Source organism: Petaurus breviceps, unplaced genomic scaffold (assembly GCF_028583685.1).
Source record: "Petaurus breviceps papuanus isolate PSGF00001 unplaced genomic scaffold, PetGlider_PUasm1.0 37, whole genome shotgun sequence".
NCBI classification, from domain to species: Eukaryota; Metazoa; Chordata; class Mammalia; order Diprotodontia; family Petauridae; genus Petaurus; species Petaurus breviceps.
In genome coordinates this window covers 99,584,409-99,599,713 of record NW_027186296.1, presented here as the reverse complement: position 1 = coordinate 99,599,713, position 15,305 = coordinate 99,584,409, and the positions used below count along the sequence as shown (strand labels likewise).

Below are 15,305 nucleotides of genomic sequence, written 5' to 3'. Positions count from 1 at the left end.
GGTGCCATAGTCTAGGGAGGGGAGATCACCTCTAACTAGAGGGAACCATAGGACATTTTGTACAAGGCGTAGCATTTGTCTGGGTCTTGTAGACCAAGTGGGATTACATTTGGATACCTGACATTAAAAGTTCCTGAAGATCCAAACCTTCTGGACATAGGTAAAGTGTCAGGGAAAGAATGTTTCCATCTTCTGAGAAAACTGTATTATTTAAAGTATTATTCTTCCTAATCGTTTATTAAACTAAAAACCAAACATAGTTAAAGCAATAGAGACAGCTGTAGAGGTAATACTTGAGTTGCTTGATAGGGGAGAAGGTTCTTTCTCATTCACTGAGACCTTTATGGAAAACATCTACTCTTAGATGCGCATTCTTCTGGCTTCTATTTCCTCAGCTGTCCATTTTCTGATGGAGCTCCCAGTGGCTGGTATCACCACCGCCCAGGGTCAGGACAAGGCATTGATAGACCCCAGGCAAAGTTTGTTTACTGTCCATAGGGAACTTTGAGCCTTCACTGTATCACATGTGATTTGACTTACCTGGAGCAAAATACCCATGCACCATGGAGAGCAGAATTAAAAATAGGTTATTTGACAAAAGGTAAAAATGGAAAGAGACTTGTTTTGTCTTCTTGTGAATTGTGTCCTGGGTAACTGCCTACCTCTAGATCTAGCTCTGTTTTTACTTCTTTATTGGCATCTTGTTATTTTTTTCTCCCATAATCTAAATTGACTTTTAAATACATGTTCTTCCAGAAATGTCACCTAAGGAAAAATTTACTTAGGATCTGAAGTGAGCAAGGTCTTAGAGGCCATTAGGGCAATTTACTTATTTTACAGATAGGGAAACTGAGGCTTATAGCAGTTAAGTGACTTGCCTGAGGTCACATTCATACAAAATTTAGAATTTTTCGTTCTTGAGGACTCTTCCAAATCATCAGGCTGAATGTCAGCACAGAGCAAAAAAAAAAAAATCATGTAATATATAAACTGCTCCCTTCCCAGTCTCCTTACACAGTGTCTCTTTCTTTTCCATTTTCTCTTAATGAGGAAGGAAAGTGTCAAGTTTTCCAAAATGTAAATTTGCAGAAAGCAACTTCTAGAAAGTTTCCATAAGAAACATTGGTTGTTTCTGTGAGTGTTTCTTTATAAATTTGCTTACTTCATAAACCCTGGTTGAGCACTAACAGCACAGCTGTGCCTAGCACCTTCCACCTTTTTATGAGTGGGGTATAACTTGGCCACCGTCCATCGATTTACAACTTCTTTTGAGATGTTAGAAAAATGAGGCCAGCTAAGGGAAAAAAATAAAAAAATCCAGACCCCAAACAAAACCCAGTTTAGAAATACAGCAAGGACCTCATTTTACTCAGAATACCTAGTGGATGCATACACACACACACACACACACACACACACACACTTTTTATTTCAGTTGTGTTGACTAAGGAAACAGATCTACCCATGATTAAGAAGCAAATTATTTAAAACTGTATGTTCTACCAACAAAGATATAACCAAAGATTTAACTGTGGATGGTTTGCAGTGGTTTAGTTGTCCTGAGGAGTTGCTCTCCATAGACGTTTTAGTCTGTCCTAGACAACACAGTGTAACATAGAGGAAATTTCACCTCTTGGAGTCTCAGTTTTCTCATTCGTAAAATAAGGGCATTGGACTTTATGTGTCTTTAGCTTTGGAGGTCCTTGAACTTATATGGGAAAAAAAATTCCATTCTTTTTTCACTATCTTTAATTGAAACATAGAATTTCCTTGAATTTTGAATAAAAAAAATCATTATTCTTAGGAGTGCATAGGTTTCTCCAGCTAGAAGGATCCATGAGATAAAAATGGTTAAGAAGTTCTGGACTTCTCTAATCTTTAACTTTTTTCAGTTCTTAATTAACACTGGATGATTTCAATCATATGAATGATTGCATTCAAAGCTCGGTAAATTATAAATTTAAAATGTAAAACCTTATTTTTTGATATAATTCTGGTGGTTAGATTCCCAATATGAGTGGAGACTGGATGACCTCTTTTCTGAAATATTTTAGGGTAGATTCTTATTCAGGTATGGTTTGGACTAGACAACCTCTGATGTCTGTTTCAGAGTTTATATTCTTTGATTCTAGGTTTCTGTGAAAAAAATGATTGATTGGTGATATAACAGCAGAAAACTGGCTGAGTTATTAAGCCTTATTTTCCAACGTCTTGTTAGGTAATTCCTGAGACAAAGGGGAGCAAAGGATTCTCATACACACCCAAGCATACATCTTTTCATTATGCTTAAATACATATATGTACATACACAACATGTTATGACCCATAAATAAGGCTTTATATATAGCTAAACTATAAGGCTTATATATTAGTTCTGTCACTCCAAACCAGGGTTGAAAAAATGCTTTGTTAAAATACTTGAGGTATTCCTTAATAGTATAAAACAGCCAGAAACAATTTTTCCCCTATTTATTTCAGACACAAGAGAGGAAAATCTAGTCATTATGCCATCTTTTCCTATCAATCACAGTTAAACCCTATTTATTGCCTTGTGGGCAGATTAATCTGAACTGCATTTTTGAGGTTATTGAAATACTGTTCTAAAACCTTTTTAATGCAAATTTCATTCTGGATTCAAAAGTGCGTAATAAATCTGGAGCTTTAAGGGGAAAAAATCATCAGGACTCATATTAACATGCTATACTCTCTTTAGCTTTTCCTATCTTTCAGTTATCATACATCTAACTGTCTGTGATCATGGAACAGGAGAAGTTAAAAAGATTTCTTTGTTTTTCCCATTCTGATTTTACACTATTAACACTAGTGATAAGCCTTGACAAACTTTTTGCTTGTCCCCCCGGCTCTACCCCCACCCCGGTGACTTTAGATTTTACTTAATCCTAGGATTCACTGGGTGTTTAGTTGAAAATTTTAGGATAGTTTCTCAACCTTAAATAAAAATCAGGGTGTGAACCAATTAATAGAAAAAATAAATTCCACTCATTTGTTTAATATGGTATAATTTTGTGTAGGTGTAAGGCTATGCTTGTTTTCAGAAGTTCATACTATATATTTTCTGCAGACAGAGAGGCTTTTAAGAAAGAAAAGAGTTGAAGCCTAAGGAAGGTAGCTCCCTATAGAGAGAGCTGGTGTACTATGTGGTTTTCTGATCCACAATACCTTACCCATCCCCTCTTGAAACAAGGAGAAGGTTTTACAAATGGAATGAGGAGTTTCCGTCAGGAAGCATCAGGGATGCCCAGAGCCGAGCTCTATGCATGTACCTGCTAAAAAGCAAACCCACTACTATCAGTGGTACTGTTTAAGCATTAACTTGCATTTGTTCCCACATCTACATTTTGATAAGCTGCCTTGTCCCAGCCCTCTTTATACACTATAAGTTCAGGTTGTTTAAACACATTTAAAATGGGAGGAATTTCTATTCTATAGGATTTGTAAGGGTTTTAACTTGAACCTTCTATAAAAAGGCTTATTTATGAATGAAGTATTATGGATTAGTGTCAGCTCAATAATACTTTATTTGTTCTAGTGCTGATAAGGGTTGAATTATATCTTGGTTTCTGCCATTCTGATTGTTAGAAAGAAAATCAGAGAATCCTCAAGTTTTATGCTAACAGCACATTAGTCTCTGACTTGAAAAATCAGAGGAAGGGAGAGGGGAAGTAAGCAGGCCTAAGACACAGTAAATTAATTTTAACATAATTAGAAAACCTCCAGATGAAAAGCGATAGTCATCTGAATGTTTTTGTCCATGTACTGCCAGACATCTGGATATTTGGAAGCATGAAAATATTTTATGTTATGTAGACCAAGTAGTTGTAAGATTGACTAAATCTTGGCCTTTTCATCTGGGTGCTTTTATATCATAGGACTGTAGTTGTATAGAGGGAATCCAACGTGAGATACCATCCAGTCGAGTCCCCTTACGGGATCATAGATAGAATCAGAGATCTAAAGCTAAAAGAGACTTTGAATCCAAACTCCTCATTTTACAGATGAATTGATTTATCAGAGTTTAACTCTCCTAACAGAGCTGGTTAAGTGACTGTCAGGTCTCTTCATACCGACTCAGCTCAAGCATATACCTTACTTTGCTCCAGAGAGCCAATTGGTGTAACCAGGAGAAGCAGACATAGGGAAATAAGCAGAGAAAAACCTGTTTCTGTCTTAGGTTTTGTATTTTAGTTGAAAAGGTGTAGTTTGTTTGTTGAATTTTGTATTAGTGTTTGGTTAAGAAGACAAAAAATATTTTTTCCCCTTTCAATTTCAGTATGAAAATGTTACAAACATGCTTCTTGAGAGCACTCTTTAAATTCCTGTGCTTCTCAGCCCAGTTCCTCTGACTGATGAAGAATAAAGATAACATGCCCTAAGGCTTGGAGGGGGGTAGGGAGGACCAAGTGGGGACTCCTGTATATTCTGGGCCTGCTGGAGTCTGCCTGCCTGTTGTGAAGGCCTGTAGCAAAGAAGTTACTGCCAGAAGGTTTCCCCAGCAGCAACCCCCTCCCTGTAGAATGCTTTAAAATGCAGAGGTGTTTTAAAATGTATCTTACTTATCTTTCATAAGGAATTTAGACCTAAAAAAGGAAGAAGAAGAATTTAGAAAAACCTGCTTAGGCCACATATTTTGTTTTCAAGTTGCAAGAGTTCACACAACTGGGGCAGTGAGGTTTTGGATGTTGTTTTAAAAATACCTTTGTTTTTCTATTTTTATGCGTTAATAAGAACTCCATTCTCTGGGGCCTTTAAGGAATGACCAATGTGATACTTGCTTGACAGGAATAATAATCATTGTTTGGGACTTACAAGGGGATCAATTTTGGGAAATGTCATAGCTTGCCACACTCTACACTGGTGATAGGTCAAGGAATCAAAAGCTGAGTCACTGAAAGGAGAAAAGCATCCCTGGCACCACATGGGGGTGGTATTGATTACCTACAAAATATATAAAAATCCAAGTTCTGTAAATGAGCTCATCATCTTAAAAGAAATTTATGAATGTTCATTTACCGATTGTCACAGTTTTGCTCTAGGAAATAAACTGTGCATAAGTGTGTGTGTGTGTGTGTGTGTGTGTGTGTTCTAGGAGGGAGGGACTCGTGTGGAATGCAATCACACCCAGGGAGAGCTTGATGTAATAATGGATAGCAGGCTACACGCAAGCTTACCATATGCTCTGATGTTAAAAAAAGGCAATGATCTACTAAGCTGTATATGCCAAGGTTCAGTGTCTCGGGCTGAGGAAAATAATATTCCCTCCCTTAGCAGTTTGGGTTCAACTCCATTTGGAATACATGATGCCAAATTTGGATCTAAGTGCAAGAAAGACATTGACAGTTTGGATGGAGTCCAGGGAAGGGCACTAGGGATGATTAAAGGCTTAGGGGAGTGACATTTGAATGAGGGCTCAAAGAACTGAATATTTACAGCATGGCTAAATGATGAATACGACTTGGTGACGTAGCGCCTATGGCTTCATCACTGAACTATGCCCCATGCAGTCGACTCTGCAGGCTAGGGGGAACCCCTTTCAGGGAGGAGAATTCTGACTCTGGTCTCTGAAATCCTTTAGAACTATATCTCTCCTGCTCTCCTTTCCCAGAGAATTCTACTTTATAGCAAAGAATTTTTTTTAAAGGAAGAAAAAAAAATTTTTTTTTAGCAAAATCTACTAGTACATTAGTAAAATTTGACTTTGTATGTAATGTTCAACATCGCTGACCTTCTTCTCCCCCACAGCCTCTATAGCGGAAGGAGACAGTTTCTTTTCTCTCTTCTTTGAAACCAAGCTTGTTCTTTATTATCTTTCAAGATTCATTTTTGGTTGTTTTTATGATTGTTGTTCCTTCCATTTACATTGTTACAGTCCTCGGCTCTTCATATTTTACTTTGCGTCAGTTCATAGATGTCCTCCTATGATTCTCAGTTTTTTTTTTGTTGTTTTAGTTGTATCTGACTCTTTGTGGCCCCATTGGGGTTTTCTTGGCAAAGATATTGGATTGGCTTTCCATTTTTTCCTCCAGCTTATTTTACAGATGAGGAAATGAGGCAAACCCATTTGTTAAGTGACTTGCCCAGGGTCTCAGAGCTAGTGAGTGTCAGAGGCCAGATTTGAACCCAGGAAGATGAGTCTTCTTGACTGCAGGCCCAGCATTCTATCAACTCCACCACCTGAATGCCTGCTTCTTGTTGATCATGTTCATTATTTCTTTTAGCACAGCAATATTCCATTGTATTCACTTATCACAATTTGTTTAGATATTCCCCAATCAATAGACAGACATCTACTTTGTTTCCAGGTCTTGGCAATCACAAAAAAAGTGCTGACATAAATATTCCAGTATATATGGAGCCTTTCACTTTATCAGTCACTTCCTGGGGGGTATTTGCTTAACAAAATGGATCAAAGGTTATGAACATTTTAGATACTTAATTTTTTGTAATTCAAAATTGATTTCTAGAATTATACTAATTCACAATTCTGCCAACAATGCATTAGTGTGTCTGTATTAGGAATTTGCTGGTGGATTAGATGGAAGGTAAAAACTCAGGGTTGGTTTCTGTTATTAATGACCTGAAGCTTTCTTCCCTATGGTTGTTGGCAATATGAAATTCTTTTCTTGAAAACTATTTGCTCATATCTTTTGACTTCTTATCTATTAAGGCATAGCTTTTGGATCATATATTTCTGTTCCTTGTCCATATATCTTGAATACTGAACTGTTATTAAAGGTACTTTATACAAAGATTTTTTTCCCCAGTCAGCTGCTTAAAGAGAGAGCTTTAAATTTTCTTTTTATCTTTAAATGTGAACTATCACTTGGTTGGTAAAGAATTCATCTCTTACTCAAAACTATAAAGGGTATATTTCTCTTTAAAATTTTTATGGCATGGTCAGTTATATGTTTTTAATTTTCTTATGGAATATGGGCTAAGGTGTTGGTCTAGGCCTAATTTCTTTCTGACTGCTTTCCAGATTGTCCAGCTCTTATCAATAGGGGATTTTTCCTAAGTAATATATATTTCCAATTTTTTGAGTTCCATTGTTTCTGATTCTCCTTTGTCTCCTCTGTTCCATTGATTCACTTTTCTATTTTTTTAACCAGTAACAAATGCCTTTGATGACTGCTGCTTTGTAAAAGAGTTTGAGGTCTGAATGTGCTATCCCCATTTCATTCCTACCTTTCTTCATGATTTACTTTGATAACCTAAAGCTTTTGTTATTCTAAATGAACTTTACTTTTATTTTACCTAGCTTTATGAAACAAACCTTAACTAATTGATTGGGATATGATTAAACCTACCAATTAACTTTGAGAATATTTTTATTATATTGGCACAGCCCACTCATGGACACTGAACAGACAAGAAACTTAAGTTAAAGTAAGTTACAAGGATTTCACTTTAAGTTTTGAATAGAAATCCTTGTAACTTATTTTAAGTTAAATTTCTTGTCTGTTTAATGTCTTAGGGAGCATGTAAGCAGAGGGTTTTGAACCTTTTGGTACCTGATGGCTTAGTTTTCCCATATTTGGGGTTCAAGGTATATCTTGCATATATCAGATATCTAAAAATATTTGGTGAATTTCATGCATTATATTTCATTAGCAGGTAGGGTAAAACTCACTCCTCAAATGGGCCTTATAGAGTCTTAAAGAAACCATTGGAAGTTGGAGATGGTTAGTAGGAAGGTCAACAATGACTTGTTAAAGTGTAATTGTTGGTGACCTCAGGACCTGTAAGGACAATTCCTGAAGAGATCCTACAGTAAAGCTAAGAACTGTTTAGCATAATCTGGGGCCTAAGTCCAAGTTATCCAGACCTGAGGGGAGCTGTCATTTAGATCCCAATGACATAATAAGGTTAATATAGTCAGAGTATTTAGTTATTAATTTATTATTTTATTCATTCAGCAATTATTTATTAAATGCCTACTGTGCTATGTCCTTTCCTTGCCCTCTGGATCTTGCAGTCCTAAACCTCTTGGAATTTTATAGGCATTCACACAGATAAGTATAATGTGAGAACCATAATGAGAAAGTCCAGTAAGAGGGGCCTAGGGTGCTAAGGAAATTTAGAAAAGGAGCATATCTCTTAGGCTTAGGGTACATAGAGAAGTCATCATGAAGAAGATGGCATTTGAGATGGAGCTGGAAAGATATGTATAAATCTATGGATGAGCATTCTTAATAGAGGGAATACATAAGCAACCCCCCCGTCAGAGGTTAGAAATTACAAGTTAATGAAAATCTGGTATGAAATTTTTGAGAGGGACCAATAATGATAACAATAGCAGTAGTAACCCACATGTATTGATCACATTAATGTGAGATTAGGCTAGACAATTTGGTCCATGTCTATTATGGTCAGGCTCTATCATACCATATTTATCTAGTGCATAACCTATGAGCCCATTTTACCATTCTGCATTACAAATCTGCCAAGTTATCTATTCTTGGCACCCTAGACACATGCCCTTTGGCTTAATCATGACACATTTACATGAGTTAAAATGCCTACCCTTTTTGTGGCTCTGAGTCATTGAATGATAGAATGATTCTAAAGTCATATCAATTCCTAATGAATATTTGTCATTCATGCTAATGATTATCCTTTAGCTGCCACATTTCTGCATGCTTGATTTGAAAGTAAACATAACATTTGAAACTTTTCATATCTCCCTCCTTCCTTCCTTCCTTCCTTCCTTCCTTCCTTCCTTCCTTCCTTCCTTCCTTCCTTCCTTCCTTCCTTCTTTCCTTCCTGGTTTATAATGTGCAATACTAAGAATTTTAATCATTTTTATTGTCATTATATTAGGTACGAAACCAGCACTGGAGTCTTATCATGGAGAGTGTGGTTCCATCTGACAAGGGGAATTATACATGTGTAGTTGAAAATGAATATGGATCTATCAACCACACATACCATCTTGATGTTGTTGGTAAGTGAAATACCACCTGAATGAATGACTCTATATCATTCTTTTATTTCTTCTTTGAGGCTAAGCTCTTTCTTTATTATCTTTCAAGATTAATTTTCAGTTATTTTTATGGTTGTTATTCTTTCAATTTACATTGTCACCATCCTTCTTGGTTCTGCATATTTTACTTTGCATCCATTCATAGAACTCTTTACATGCTTCTCAGTGTTGATCACATTCATTATTTCTTTTTTTTTTATGTTTCTATTTTACTTTATTATTAAGTATAATAGTACTTTTTTTTAAGTCAGAAAGCACTTTGCATACATTGCTCAGCACAACCATCCTGTGAGTACAAATATTATTATTTCTGTTTTACAGATTAGGAAATTGAAGGCCAGAAAAATTAAGTCATTTGTTAACCACCAATATGTGTCAGAAATGAAGCTAGACTCTGGTTTTCTCATTTGAAGTCCAATACTCTTTTCATGCTACCTCCTTAACTATTAAACTTTAAGCATTGTCTCCCAACAAAAAAAAATCTTAAGAACTTGGAGTTTCTGTTCCTCTGACAGTCTGTTATACCAAAATACTTATAGAGAGAAATGTAGAGTGTTTGATGCTGTTCCATCAAGCAGCATATGTTTATTAACTATTTTTTTGGGAGGGGGGAAGGCAAGGCAATTGGGGTTAAGTGACTTGCCCAAGGTCACACAGTTAGTAAGTGTGTCAAGTATCTGAGGTCGAATTTGAACTCAGGTTCTCCTGACTCCAGGGCAGGTGCTCTATATTACTTTTTTTTAGCACAGCAGCATTCCATTAATTCACTTACCACAATTTGTTTAGACATCCTCCAATCAATAGACATCTATTTTGTTTCCAGGTCTTGGCTACCACAAAAAAGTGCTGACATAAATATTTTAGTGTATATGGAACCTTTTATTTTATCTAGTTTGACTAACTTAAAAGTAGAAAGGATGCTTAGTTTTATATATGGCTTAAAGAGAGATAATTAGTTTTTACTACTTCCAAATATAGCAAGAATACTTCGATTTTTTAGACAATTCCCTATTCCCAGATTAGTCAGGTTTTTTGTGCCACATGGACTATTCTTAGTTCCCATATGTCATCTAGTGTAAGGTAAGTGTAGAGTAAAAGGTACTGACAGTTTGGAAACTGATATTAGCTAGATAAATGTTACTGGATGTCAGGAATAATCCAGAAGTAAAGGGTAGAGTACACTGTGAGGGAATAAAAAAATACAACAGAACAAAATATCACCTGTGTTTGAGTAAAGGGAAGATACTGTGGTAACAGCTGATGGATGAAGTTGCCGCTGAAATTCCCTTCACTAGCTCTAGGACTTAAGTTATTTTAGAACATGATTGGTAATCTTACCAATCAGAAAGAAACAGCTAGGGATTGCTCACTTAGAACTGGAAGGAACCTTAGACAAAATCTCCTTCAACTTCTTCATTCTATACATGAGGAAACCATTGTCCCAGAAGGTGAGTGATTTGGCCAAGGAGCATCAAAGCTGTAGCTCACACATAGAGTTCTTGATTGCTGGTCACTGCCCATCTCACTGCACAAAGTCTACTCTGATAGTCAACCTTGCTTTCCATGAATGGAGGCAATTGCCTCATCTTGTAGGAGGACTCCAAACTTGTTAGAAATAGGCTGGAAGGTTGAGATATAGAATTCTAGACCATGTTAGTAAGCAACTGACCTGAGACTTTGTAAAGGATGAAGCATTCAGTGCTGTTCAATCCTTAGGTTGCTTTACTAAATATTTGCATTTCTCTTCCCTAGCTACTTACACTAGTAATTTGCTTGAAATGAAGAACTGTTTTTTTCTATATTGGTACCATAGCCCATAGTATGGTTCCCCAAAACTTTGGTAATAATAGCAACTGATATTTATATTGCATTTAAAAATTTGCAAAATTCTTCATATACATCATCCCATGTGAACTTCACAGCCACCCTGTGAGGTAGGGACGATGGGCATTATTAATTTTTTTTTGGAGGGTAATTGGGGTTAAGTGACTTGCCCAAAGTCACGCGGCTATTTTTTGTGTTAAGTGACTGAGGCCGCATCCGAACCCAGGTCCTCCTGACTCCAGGGCCAGTGCTCTATTCACTGCACCACCTAACTGCCCCTACGATGGGCATTATTATCCCCAAATTACATATGAGAAAACTGAAGCTCAGAGTGGTTGACTAATTTACCTATAATTGTATAGCCATTAAATGTTAGAGGTGTGGTACAAATATAGGTATTTGTGACTCCCAGTCCATCTGCCTCTCATTAACTAAAATCCTTGTGGAATAATTCTGATGAACAGAGACCTTGTAGGTTAAATGAAGATTCTACAGAAATTACTTAGTTTTAGCTGTTGTTGAAAATTATGAACATCAAATTGGTTCTAAAATGTTCTATCTTGAGAAGTACCATCTCTTGATCAATTTCATCTTGAATAACCCATAAGTGTTCCTCTAATTACCAGAGGTAGAAGGTATAGGAGATTGGGATTACATCAATAACAAGGACACTTTTTAGGATTTGGTGGTTGTTTTACAATTAAAATTAAGATAGCAGCTTGTCTTCTGTTTGCTTCAGAGAAAGAAAAATGTTTAGCTGCTTTTGGGTTCTGGCTAGTAGGTTATGCTTAATTGAGGATTTTGGTTTTTTAACCATGCTCAGCAGTAGGCAATTGATAAATATTTACTAAACCTAACTATCCATGGAGTGATCCCATAGTAAATAATCCAAAGTACACCCCCTGCTATTTGGAAAGCCCACCTCATAGAACACTGGGACCTTGTGATCAGAGACTAATTGGAAAACTAAACTGAAAGCAGGGTTTGACCCCATTGTCACAGCTTTAGATGCACCAGAAAATCCCTTCCAATGGTCAAGACCTGGGAGCCTACTGTTACCATTTGTTTGGTGAATTGAAGTGAAATTGTAGGGTATAGTGTTGGTTTCTATGGTCAGACAGATGTGGCTTGTGTTTGCTGAGTGGGTGATGCATCAATACAAAATGTTCTCCAGGTGTGTTCTGACTTCCCACCCCCACCCCAACACATACCAACCAACACATATACATACTTGAGTTTCATCATGTGGAAGTCCTATCTGTGGTTTGTATCAGTTTTAAAAAGGGGATGCAGGGGTGGCTAGAGTTCGTCCTCAGTAGTTCCAGTTAGTTTTTTTCTTTTTGGCTGCTCTGAGACGTAATGTGAAATGTCACATGTTTTCACCTGATTTTGACCACTTAGGTGTTGATAAGGGATCAAACTTTTGAAGCACAGGTTCCCCCCTCCCCCCATCTGTGTAGCGCTTGGCTTACTTGTTTAATTTTGACAAAATGAAAGAGGAGCAACCAGCGTTCAATTAGGTTACCCCAAGGCAAATGACTTAGAGCTTATTTTGGCATGAAGAATGAAGGAAAATTAATAAATAATTAGAAAATTTGGGAATAATACCACTTTGGAGTCTAACAACATATGCTGGGTGTGAAAATCAAGTGTTTATTTCTCATGTAAATTAAGTTCATAGGTGGTTTGTAGTAACTAACCATTTTTAAAAAAAATGAATTCTCTCACAGGAGCCAAATATTCATTGGACAGCCACTCTTCAAAATTGTACTTTCTCATGAACCTGCCAGTTCTTGGTTAATTGAAATCAGGGCTATTCGTAGGAGTTACCAGTTAACATTACCCTGTGCACTTCAACCATTGTATAAACTTCATAGCCAAGTTTTAGGTCAAATTATTTTGTAAAATGTTCAAAAGGGTTTTTTACCCCCTCTTTCTTCATAAAATTCTGGCAGCTCTTTCATGATAGGCTGAGAAATCTCTTCTTGTTTTAGGATTTGTATTTGATTTGGGCTGCTGAATAAGGGGGTCGTTCACTTCAGAGTTAATCCACAACAATCTGTCTTGTTGAAAAGAGCATGTGATTCTGTGGCATAATTCTGTGGTGTAATGTAGAGGGAGTTGTGAGTCTATGGAGTAAAGTAGAGAAAGGTCTGATGATGTCACAAACTTGGGAGATATCCCAGCCAAACATGGGCCAATAATGACACAATGCTGGTTGGGAATATCCATTAAAGCTCAACTCAAATAATTTTCCAAACCTTGAACCTTCTTTACATGTAGAAGCCAAATGTCACTGGAGTATAAGACGTTTTCAGTAAAGATGGAGGTGTGAAATACTCTCATCTTTGCTCAAAACCCTAGTAATTGCTTTGAGAGGCACTAATAAAATAAGGATTGAGTCAGCTAAATATTCTCATCTAGATTTTCAAAATTGGCAGGCAGTCATCTGAGTATCTCAGCAAGTGAGAACAAAAAGGATTCAAGTTCAAATGGCCAATTACCAGTGGTCCCCTCTGCCCATGTGGATAGAACCCAAATTTAATACATCCCCATGTTGAGATGGCTTTTTCAGCTACCTCTCTGCTTCACAGAGGGTCAAGGCCCTTTCCCAGTGAAAATGACAGCCTGTTTTCAGCCATGGTCCTTAAGTTTTGTTTTTGTTGCTACGATACTGAGATTTGCTGTTCAGTTATCATGTGCCATCAGAATGGGTGAGATCTTTTTATTGAAATTCTTCCTTGGAAAAGCATTTACATCAGCACTATATACTGTAAAAGCTGTGTAATTTAAGTGACATTCTCCTGTCCTGGAATTAAACAGCCTGTCATTGTTGAAAACAAGGGATCAGTTTGTAGGAATTATTTTTAATAGACTCACTTGAGCCTCATTAAAATGGACACCATGATTTTTTTTCAGCCATTTTCTTATAAGAGGAAATTATTGTGAGACTCCAGGTTTTAGAAATTATGGTAATTTAGAATTTCTTAGAAATAATTATGTCCTGAAGTGGCAGGCCATTCCTTTAACCAGATAGCTAATGTATTATATAGTTTAGTAGAACACTGTACTGAGAGTCAGGAAATCTGGGTTCTAAGTTGCTGTTCTCTGTCACTAACTTAGTGGTAAAAAATAATAAGAAGAATGATAACAATAACACATTAATATTATAGCTAATGTAGAGTCCTTTACTGTGTTCCAGGCACTTTGCCATGTTCTTTACAATTATTATCTCATTTGCAACTCATAAAAATCCTAAGAGGTAGGTGCTATTATTATCCCCATTATACACATGAGGAAACTGAGGCAGGCAGGGGTGACTTGTCAAGCTTACTACATGGTTGGTAAATGTTGGTGGCTGGACTTAAATTTAGGTTTTCTGAGTTCTGCCATACCTTGAACAAATCATTTAACCTCTTTAGGGCTCATTTTCCTCATCTTTAAAAATATTAGTGAGATGTATCAGGTGATGATGGGATCCATTTGCCCTCTGAAATTCTGTGCTCATGGAAGTTTTACAAGACAGTTTTATAGCAATTGTTGGATTCAATCAAAGGAGCCACAATAAGATGAACTGGATCTCACATTCATGGATAGCATTATGGTTATTTATAAACATCTTTATAAGATTTTACTAGACTAAAATCTCTTTGAGACTGTGGACCATGATTTGTGTCACTTTGCATCCAGTAATATGTAATGGGTTCTTAGTGATTTCAGTGCTGATTCCTTTTTGCTCCCAGGCTTTGTCCTACTGTGCCATCTAGGTACCTGGATTTTCTTAGTGAAAAATGTATGCTCATCCTTGAAACTCCATGCTGGTACTGGCAATATCCAACATCAATTTATATTGTTATATTATATTATAATATTATTACTAATTCAAGATGGATTTGACTCCTTAAAACAGACATTGATAACATTTTAAAACTTCAAATGATTTACAAGATCTAATGCAACCTTCTTATGCTATACCTAATGCAACAAATGATACAAGCTACATAACAGCAGAGCCAATGAGGACACAGGATTCTAGAATCTCTGTCCAATGTTCCTTCTACTCCACGACAAACTGTTTTTTTTAAAATTTTGACTGCTGTGTTAAATCACCTGAGATTGATTCACAAACATGAGAAAAAGGTGTGCCTATCTGCCTTGCTATCAGCATAGATTATTCTAAGAAGCAGTTGGTGAATTGTTACAAGGGCTTGCTGCAACTAGCAGGTCCTTTTTTTTTGGAGGGCAATTCGGGTTAAGTGATTTGCCCAATGTCACACAGCTAGTTTTTGTGTTAAGTGTCTGAGGCTGGATTTGAACTCAGGTCCTCCTGACTCCAGGGCTGGTGCTCTATTCACTGTGCCACCTAGCCACCCCATAGCAGGTTCTTTTGACTTGGAGTTGAAGGACTTCCCTTCCCTTCCCTGCCCTGCCCTTCTCTTCTCTTCTCTTCTCTTCTCTTCTCTTCTCTTCTCTTCTCTTC

At 36.8% G+C, this 15,305-nt stretch overlaps 1 protein-coding gene across 3 annotated transcripts in view; it reads left to right on the top strand.

Annotated features, from left to right (window-relative positions):
* Positions 1–15,305, top strand: part of FGFR2 (fibroblast growth factor receptor 2) — a 117,500-nt gene that overhangs the window by 48,059 nt on the left and 54,136 nt on the right. For all 3 annotated transcript variants that reach the window (XM_069099110.1, XM_069099109.1, XM_069099108.1), the window contains one exon: positions 8,839–8,962. In XM_069099110.1, the coding sequence (XP_068955211.1) occupies positions 8,839–8,962 (124 nt within the window). The remainder of the gene's footprint in view (positions 1–8,838; positions 8,963–15,305) is intronic.